The sequence below is a fragment of the Tarenaya hassleriana genome, unplaced genomic scaffold (genome assembly GCF_000463585.1).
Source record: "Tarenaya hassleriana unplaced genomic scaffold, ASM46358v1 Cleome36, whole genome shotgun sequence".
NCBI lineage: Eukaryota > Viridiplantae > Streptophyta > Magnoliopsida > Brassicales > Cleomaceae > Tarenaya > Tarenaya hassleriana.
In genome coordinates this window covers 496,769-506,768 of record NW_010966665.1, presented here as the reverse complement: position 1 = coordinate 506,768, position 10,000 = coordinate 496,769, and the positions used below count along the sequence as shown (strand labels likewise).

General features: G+C 35.1%; 3 protein-coding genes across 3 annotated transcripts; 1 reads left to right on the top strand and 2 right to left on the bottom strand.

The window, feature by feature from the left end:
- Nucleotides 1-49: 49 nt before the first annotated feature.
- LOC104822289 (transcription factor MYB86-like) lies at nt 50-1,638 on the bottom strand. Its single transcript, XM_010553444.1, has 3 exons — nt 1,278-1,638; nt 1,031-1,160; nt 50-962 (listed from the first exon to the last, which is right to left on the bottom strand). The coding sequence occupies exons 1-3, from the start codon at nt 1,408-1,410 to the stop codon at nt 380-382; spliced, it is 846 nt and encodes a 281-aa protein (XP_010551746.1). The 5' UTR covers nt 1,411-1,638; the 3' UTR covers nt 50-379.
- A 2,373-nt stretch (nt 1,639-4,011) lies between these two features.
- On the top strand, nt 4,012-4,683 carry LOC104822288 (hydrophobic protein RCI2B-like). Its single transcript, XM_019203513.1, has 2 exons — nt 4,012-4,249; nt 4,449-4,683. The coding sequence occupies exons 1-2, from the start codon at nt 4,160-4,162 to the stop codon at nt 4,533-4,535; spliced, it is 177 nt and encodes a 58-aa protein (XP_019059058.1). The 5' UTR covers nt 4,012-4,159; the 3' UTR covers nt 4,536-4,683.
- A 10-nt stretch (nt 4,684-4,693) lies between these two features.
- LOC104822520 (anaphase-promoting complex subunit 11-like) lies at nt 4,694-6,727 on the bottom strand. The gene is made up of 4 exons (XM_019203514.1): nt 6,596-6,727; nt 5,414-5,532; nt 5,127-5,238; nt 4,694-4,903 (listed from the first exon to the last, which is right to left on the bottom strand). The coding sequence occupies exons 2-4, from the start codon at nt 5,469-5,471 to the stop codon at nt 4,897-4,899; spliced, it is 177 nt and encodes a 58-aa protein (XP_019059059.1). The 5' UTR covers nt 5,472-5,532; nt 6,596-6,727; the 3' UTR covers nt 4,694-4,896.
- Between the last annotated feature and the right edge of the window lie 3,273 nt (nt 6,728-10,000).

Below are 10,000 nucleotides of genomic sequence, written 5' to 3'. Positions count from 1 at the left end.
TCAATTTTATAAATATATATATATAAATTTAACAAGTTCATAATAATAATAATAATAAAGAACGAATTCATATATAGCAAATCAAAAGCAAAAACTTTCACACCTGAAAATACCCGTACGGATGGGAATGAAACGAAGAAAGCTTACATATTTACAGTAAACCCGTACGGATGGGAATGAAACGAAGAAAGCTTACCTTTGATTATAGACTCTACGCATATTAACATCAAACTCGATCTAAGCCGCTTGATCAAACGCCATCGTAAGTCTCTGTAGATCTTTACCGTACACGTCATCAGCAGAACCCTGCGGTGCAGCTTCTTGATGTTGGTTTCTTGTCCAGTTATACTGGGTTCTTGAACCATGACGATTTGTGATGTTATATGTCTGGTTTCACTTCCGCCATGAAAACGTCTTGTGAGCTTTGGTTTTGTGTTGTGTAATGGAGAAACTCTGCCGCCCAGTTCATGTCTTCCACCGGACTCATCTTTGTCACTGTGTTACCAAAGAAGCTACTGATGCTCCCGTTTCTCTGCGATTGAACAGAAGTAGAGTTCAGTTCCCAGTTGTTTGGAACACTGAAGTTCGGAATCGCCATGGAAGAAGGGCTTGAGCTTGAACTTGAACCAAAGCCAAAAAATGGGTTTGGAGCCATCATCGTTGAAAACCACCGTAGACCAGAGTGTGAGACCGTCGAGTTTTCATGTGGGTTCATCGAGAATGTTGACTTTACCGAGGTGTCTACGAGATTCGGTTGACTGGATAATGAAGATGGTCTGGATTCTGGCGATGTCTGCTTCCGTTGATCGGTGGAGACATCACATTGAAGCTCGTTTAGCGGTTTATTAACAATTTGGTCAGTGCCCTTATTTTGCCTTAGCTTCTTCTTAAGACAGGAGTTCCAGAAGTTCTTGATCTCGTTGTCCGTTCTTCCCGGCAATCTACTCGCTATCTGAGACCACCTGCGGTTTCGTTGATAAAATTATTTAGCAAAATTCATAATCCAATAAAGAAGGCAAATTCATTTTACCTATTCCCAAGCAAGGCATGGAGGTGAATGATCAAGTTCTGTTCTTCTTGAGAGAAAGCTCCTCTCTTCAAGTCCGGTCTCAAGTAGTTTATCCACCTTAGTCTACAGCTCTTTCCACATCTTCGTAAACCTGTTTCAAACACAAAAATTTCGGATGCAACTGTAAGATTTTATATGTTATATATATATATATATATATGTATGTATGTATTAGCAGTAAAACAAATGGGCATTGTTGAGACCAAACCTGCAAGTTTAGGGACAGAGCTCCAAGAGCCATGTCCATATTTTGCAATATGATTGAGAAGCTTCTCATCTTCTTCAGGAGACCAAAGGCCCTTCCTCAGTTTCTGCTTATAACAACAAGGATGCCTCCCCATATATATATGTGTGTATGTGTGTGTATTTGCGTTGACTTTCTCAATAACAAGATAAGCAAAAAGAAGCTTATTAAGCAGGGAAATTCAGATATGATCTTTCAGTATATGTCGCTCGCGGGGCTGAAGGGTAAGGAAAGGTAAGAGGAAGAGGAACTGTGGGGGAACGAAGGAAAAAGTCGGAGAGCTATGGAGAAATCGATATACGAGAGAGTATTTTGTGTGTGCGTGTGTGTGTGATTGTTGAATTTGTGGCGTTATCTCTTTTGTTTTATAATCTTTTCGTAAATTAAATTTAAATTGGTTGGACCCCTCTTTTGAGTTTTTCCATATGAGCATTAGAGGTTTTTTTTTTTTTTTTTTTTTTTTTTTTTTGGCCGGATATTGAAGAATTTATAAGATATATCGTACGATGAAAATCTTATCAAATACGAAAATATGTATTTAGAATTATTTATTATTATAATTAATTTAAAACTCTCATATAAATGTTATTTTGATTATAAATAAAAGATACTAAATTTTGCTGATCAGAACTAAGCAATTAAATTGGCATATATATATATATATAGAGATATATATATAGAGAGAGAGAGAGTGGTGAATATAAATTGTAACGTGTATAACGGATTTGAGTCTTTTCGAACGATGCATGCATGTGTATTTTACTATATGATGTAAAACAAGACAAAACTTAATATCGACCAATACATACATACATATATATATATGTATATATATCAATGTCTTGATGTCATGTTATTAATGAATTTGATTAATGTGGTTCGTTTGTAGCTCAAAAAAATTCATTAAAAATTGTTTTTAAAAGATCATTGGGTCTAAAATGCGCCATTCGCACACCTCGTCTGTTTTGCATTATGTACATCCACAGGCAAATGGTCCATATAAGACAATTCTAACTACTAAGTCCGTATATATAAATTTACATATATAGATACATATTCTAATCTGATCTCTAACCAAATAATCATCAAAATTCAATTATAAATACTACGGAGTGGTATAGGGAGAAAACGAGTCATATGAACAAGAAGAAGAATGGTTGCTACGATCGAAATAATCGAATTCGAATATAACCTAATCTGAACAGAAACCAAGATGTCCACCTTCGTTTAAACTAATTATGAAAAAGGGTTTTTGTCCCGTTTACAAGTAAAACATGATTAATGAACATAATATATATATTCATTAATCTTGTTCTGGTTTTCTTGTCTTAAACTTACTAACCCCATTGCTTTTCTTTTATGTCTTGATGATAGGTTTCGCTTTCCCCTTTTCCCATCCAATTTCATTATGCGCACGTGATATATTTGTCGACCCCTCATTGGCTCTCTATCATTTATTTATTTTTCGTCAATTTATGTTTAATTTGGGGCCGTGCTTATTTTTTTATTTTTAGATTTTCAGCTTCCGTTTGTGCACTTTAATAAAATGGTTCTTTGGATTCTTTTTGCTTTGGCTACTATTGGATGGTGGTGGAAAACTCATGATTTCTTAATGCGGTTATTTAAGGATTTGAACCAACAGAAAACAAAAAACTATCTATGATTAAACTGAAGTTTACCAAAGACCAATTATATTCGTTAACACTAATAATTCATCTTTTGCTATCATCAAATGCATATATATATATATATATATATATATATATATATATGGCCCCAAAGGCCCACATATTTTTGGTCTTAAAAAACCCAAATGAATACGTAACTAAAGTTTCGGTTTATTGGGTCTTGCGTTTGGCCCATTATTGAAATAAGACTCCGTTGTAGGCCGATTTGGCCATAGCATCGGTACGAGAATATACATACATATATATATATATGTGACATAATTATATTTATCTGACTAATTGATTCAAAATTATAGCTCATAAAATTAATAAATTATGTCTTCAAATCACAATTCAAACGCCACGGTTATTAGTGTCGGCCACATTTTTTTAAAATACTTTTGAATTTTCATAAATTTTAATCAATTAGTGTAATATTCAATTGGTCGGAGTGATTAATGTAAAAGATGGCAACTTTGTCCGCAAAGAACATATGATGACAGCCCGAAAACACTGTAATAAAAAGGAATGAGATATTTTATTTGCCCTAAAGATATATACCAAACAACTAAGCTTTCTTAGCTTTGTTTATAATTGGAATTAAATCATAACTAATAACTTATTCCATAATCACAAGACATGTTCTTTCATTCCTGGATCCATGTGATCTTTTTTTTTTTAATTTATCTTAAATAAATGGTTCATTTGGCGAACAACATGATTAAAAAAACAAATAAATATATATAACATGGGATACAAAGCATGTTTTCCATTCAATTAATAGTTAATTCTTGGATCTAGGCAGAGTAATTGATGCATGAATATAGCCTCAAAAGGTATTTTATTTTGAAGATCTAAAATTTAAAACATGAATCTGAAAATCTAGATTTTAAAACATGAATCGATCGGGTCCTAAAATACTTTTAAATGAAATGCTCAACGCCTTAACCATAAACTAATTAAGACACAAAGCACTCCTCATCCAACGTGGATCGCCACGTGAAAACGAATTTATGAATATGAAGAGCACCGCCAAGAAAAAGGCCAACGGAAGGGGAAAGCGCCACGTGGCTCATCAATATATATACACACACACACACGATCTTTCGACGAAAACTCAGAGTGAAAACGAGGTCTGAGCTTAAAAAAAAAACTCGAACAAGGAAGAAGAAGAAGAAGATGGCAAACGAATCTACAACGACATGCATAGACATTCTGGTCGCCATTCTCTTGCCTCCTCTCGGCGTCTTCCTCAAATACGGCTGCAAGGTACGGTCGCTTATACTCGGAAATCTATGCCAAAAAAAAAAATCATTTTTTTTATTCGTAAGGTCTATTCTCTGCATGACCCATTAAAGGTTTTCACTTTCTAGTTTATTTCTTCGTTATTTGGTTTTGACATATATATATATATATAGATATGTATGTATATGTGTATGTATGTGTGAATGGATGAGTTATATTGCAGGCGGAGTTTTGGATATGTCTGGTGCTTACACTCTTTGGGTACCTTCCTGGGATCATATATGCTGTTTACGCCATCACCAAGAACTGATCATCTCCATTCAAGGAACAGATGTGCGGCCATGAACATGTTGTTTTCCTCCGGATCAATCTTTACTTACGCTTCAATGTCTAGTTTACCCTTTGTTGTCGTTGAGTCAATGTTTCATTAATTGTTATTGCTAATCAAGTTTCCTTGAGATTTGAATCTTAGGACCACCACACTTACCAATACCCACATAATAATCATGTGTTTAACATCTCAATGGCCAATGCTTATCCAAATACACATTAAACTCAACCCATTGACGATAACCCTAAAAATATCACTCAACGTGTAAAACGAGAAGCACTAGTTACCTGTATTACACGAGGAGCTTCACCCCATCCATCCATCTCCAGGCAGCAGAACTTCAACTACTGTTTCATCAATATGTATAGCAGGTTGGTTAGAGAAACAGTTTCGAACATTCCGGGACATGAAAGATTCGATTCATTCACACTACTCGTTACGCGTCTCAATGATCCATACAACTCGAGGAATCAGCCAGCCAAACTCTGAGACTCTCGGATCAGATAATGTTGATAGGTACAGTACAGGCACGACACGAGGCCGGAACAACAAAAAAACTCCATTACTTACCCTTTGAATTGCCATTCTCTGCGGCACATGGGGCAGTGTGCTTGGCCCGTCTGCGAGTTCACCCATTTCAAAATACAGTGAAGATGAAAGGCATGGTTGCAAGCACCCCAAACTGCAAACAAAAAAAATTTACAGCAGGGGATCCATGTACGAATCAAATGAAGAACAGTCTTAAACAGGTAGATTCTCCCAAAACTCAGAAAAAGCTTAACACAGTTTCAGCACCAAATGATCTTATCTGACCGAGAGCTATATACAGCAGAAAAACGAGAAAGGAGGAAGCTTACTAAGAGGGCAGTCGTCCCCGGGAAGTTTACAGTCAGTACAACAACCGTCAAAGGCCATCCGGCATATCCCACACGTCTCGTCTTGGGCATCCCACGTCCATGACCCAACCGCTTGCCATCTGCAGCCCACAATGCGTTGCAATGAGAAAAATGAGTTTAAACTTTAAAGGAGCAACTCCATAACGTGAGAGTTTGATGTCGGAACTGCGATCGTGTAGTAGAAGAGACAGCAGATCATGAAGCAGAAAGGGACTCACTCTGTTCATTAACCCCATGAGAAACCCGTAGCATAGATGGTCAAGAAAACGCAAAAACAGATTCATCTGAAACGGTACTGAAAAAATTGCAAGAATATCGCACCCATACAGTCTAGCTTCTACACAAACAGAGAACTGATAACACAGATCCCTGACAATGACTTAAGAAACCCATCTTTATTCAATCAAACAAAATTGTATTCCGTATAAAGAAAGAGCAAAACGTGCTTGCTGGAGGGAGTACATTTCCAATCTTTTATGAGGCCATAGACAAAGAAAAATGGATTTTGGATGCTTAAACGCCAATTAACTACGTCTCACTACAGCTGCATCATGATTATCAATGATAAAGCCGAGTAAACGAAGAGAAGGATACGCAAGATCTTGACTTTCATAGCTTCCTCCTGAGAAAAATTGAAAAAAAGGAACGTATTCTTCCTATCAGATCAGACATGACATAAGTGAATACTAACATAGTTTCAGATGATTAAGCTGAATGATCAGATAAAAACCGTTAATTTCTAAGTATAAACCTAAATGGAATGTGAAACACAAGAAACCCATGACAAGAATGTACACCCAGAAACGAATTCTAACACTTCGTACCAGTGGGTGAGAAAGGAAAAGACCTTCTGCCATTGAAATTGTGGCTTAAAGTCAAAAGACATAAACTAAGCTCGTAAACAATGATAAGCCAAAACTACGAACCCGACTGAGATTTTATACGCCCGTTTCCCGAGAAACTGAAGTAGCATAACCACAACGGAACCAAAGGTTGACATTGAAATCCAAAAGAAAACAAAATAATCAGATGAACAAAAACCCAGAAACAGCGCATCGCCAACAATCTCCAATCGATCGGGAACCAACCAACTAGAAACGGGAAAAAGAATCCGAAAGGGGAAATGGGTTTAAAAGAAAATACCTAGAACCAACGGGAAGTTTCTCCCGCCAACACCGATTTGATGAAGTGATTACAACGGAACGGAACCCTAGAATCAATAGCGAAAAGGGTTTGCTGTAGAAGGAGGGAGAAAACAGAGGAGAGTGAAGAGTTTGAAAATCTCTTCTCAGATCGAAGAGAGGTTGGTTTCACGTAATTTTATGGGCTTAGGCCCAATTTGACAAACCAAATCCGGCCCATCAACGCTTTTTTTTTTCCCTCTCTCTCAAAAAATAGGTTGAAATTGTATATTACGCATCTTGAAATAAAAATCTCAATTTTAAGTTACACGAACTTATTTAACTGAAACATTTGGTTACAAATATGATGCTATTTTGGGATTGCGAATATATTCATGTACATTTTACAATTAAATTAACTGAGTTTTAAAATAAATTATAGTTGGATGGTATTCAGTTATAATAAAATTATGCATCGTTCATTGCATGTAGTAAACCTATTAATCCACGTGACATTCGAACTTTGGTCTCTCTCTCTACAAAATCTTCTGTCTTTATTTTTTTCTCTACCGGCAAAAGATTGTCAGCTTTCCTCATCTTTCTCCTCAACGAATCTTGGTGTGTCCATTGCACAAAATTTCCTTTATGCCAAGTCTCTGGCGGTCCATTCGCATAACGTATAGTCCCTTATTATTGTTGAAATGATTAATTTCAGGTGCAATGAGTGGTTGGTTATAATCCAAAGTTCATAAAATTCTATGGAATGAGTGTGGTGTCTTGTCCAATTTGACACAAAGATTTTGAAAGCCTAATTTAGTGGGCTTGACTTCAATTTGAATCAAATATCTGTCTCAAATCATGAAATCTCCCATCTCTTTTTGACTCTTATCATTACAAAACACGACACCACTCAACTTTGTCTTTCATTTTCTTGTAACTCTCAGGTATATATACATATGTTATATATATATATATGTAACCACTGTTTTATAGAATCTTAGACCGGATCTTGCTACAGTAATTAATGCCCAATATATTCGTAAAGATTATCTGCAATTGGAATAAAAACTTTTTGGCATAACCATGATAATATCCCAACATCTAATTAACAAATATGTCGTTATAAAAAATTATATGTTTTATGAATCAATATACGACAATAGAAATCTTTTTTTTTTTGTATTGATTCATGAAGAACATGTGGTTCTATTCAAATTTCTACCGACCAATTAATACCCAATTAATACCAAACGGAACTCGGTTTGGTTTTGTATTAATTAGCATCACAATTAAAATCACATTACATGAAAACAACAGCGATATGAATCATGGAAATACAAAGCGGTGAAAGAGAGAATACACAATGAATTCGACCTCCAAGAATGAAAACACTTCTCATCCATGAACTCTAAAGGTTTAAGCACCAGATTCCACACTTGCTTGTATTGGAATTCCGAAACCGGCAATTTGCATCGATGTCATTGAGAACTAAATGCAACAAAACAGGGAGACTAAGCATATGGGTATCTTTCTTTTTGTCCGTAAATTGAACCTTCTATTCTTTTTAATAACGTTTTTTTAGAGGTTATGGACAATGAGTGTGATCTCTACAAATAAACACAACCATAGTTGTTTTGCGTGGACCCATCTTGTGTATTATTCTGAGGACCAAGATTTTATTTTTTTACAAAGTAGGAATGCACATCCACTGTCTTCGGGTGCGCATGGGTAAAATATCATTTTCGTTGTAATAGAAAACAAATCACACCAGAGATATAAAACAATCTAAATTATCCATAATTGACAAGTTGAGAAGGCTAAGATGTTTCGAACGGTCGATTTTGAGGTCAAAGACCTAATATTCAACCAATGATTTTATAATTGTCATAAGAAAGTATAAAATTCACAGCACCCTCGAAATATTCGACCGGCTTTAGCATCTCCAATGGCTTGTCGTCAATTAGATTTTCTTGAGGGAGGACCATAACAAGTTTTTTTCTTGTTCGGGGGTCCATTTTCAGTGGCATTTTCCATGTCGAGAGCTCATGAGAATGAATGTTTTTTTCTCACTGCACATGCACATGCGTAAAATGAATAATAATAGATGGTACTCAAGTAAAGGAATATACAAAAGGGGAAGAGGGAAGGGCAATAAAACGAATAAATTAAAGATTCTGCAAATAGAAAAGGGGAACGCAAAATTCAAAGAAGGTTGAATTAGCTCCATTGGATTTTTGTTTTATGATTCTCAGTGCACATAAAACCTAAGGCTATATATTATTCACCACACTCTTTGGAAACTCTCTGAGATCATATCTCGAACCATCTAGTTCAAAATATAACGAAATTGTAATCAACACCCGGATTTTATATTTTGTTATTACGATAATTCTCCAAACCTATTAATCACTAACCGAGATATATAAATTTGTAGTGTTGATTGTGAAAAATAAAAATCAAGGCATCCTATAAAAAATAATCTTTTTATTGTCGAGTTTCGTGTATAATTAAAGATTGAATCTCTCGAATTCTTAGATCGAATATCTCAACTTCTAAAATCCGAACTCCGAACTCGTCTAAAATCTGAATTCAAACTTGTCATCAATAGGTCAAATTGAGTATACAAAAATCGGTTTCTTTTAGAACATAATGCAATGATAAAAAGGAGAAGACAAAATCCCAAGAGTTCACATGGTTCATCGTCTTCGTCTTTTAAACAAATTACAAGGGTTCGAATCCTAATATGGAAATAAAGTAATTTTGAAGCCAATCTTTTACTGTTTCGTGCGTTGATCCAAAGACGAACGGAAATTAAATGTGTCGGTTCACAATTCGTTTAGAATATCTGGTGATTAATAAAAAAAAAAAGACAAAGAAGAAAAAGAAGAAAGCAAAACAAGAGAGATGCTAAAAATAATGTTGGGAGGAGAAGACAAAGAACAAAACATAACAAGAGAAGAGATGCTAAAAAAAATAATGTTGGGAGAAAAAAAGGGAGCGACTGTAAGAGGCGAGGAACAGAGAAAGCGGTCGAATAAATGTACTCCCAAATGTACCTTTCTCCGATAATTATTACATATCTGTGTTCTTGGAAAGAAAAACCATGACCCCTCCCTTCATGGAAATATCTCACAGATGTATCCCAATTTTAGAATCTAAATATTTGTTTTTAACTAATCATTGTAATTATATTTTTATTTTAATTTAAGTTTGTCAATATATAAGACCATGTTTAATTTTAAAATGTTTAAACTAAAATACTGAAAATGAAACCGGTATATGTATACAATGATTTAAAAAGATATTTTTTTCGTCTTGATTTTTTGGTAGCTTTGATCATTCATATTGTTCATTACTAGTGTTGGTCATGGTACGTAAGAAGATAATTGCTTTATACATACAGTAACCACTGTTTTATAGAATCTTA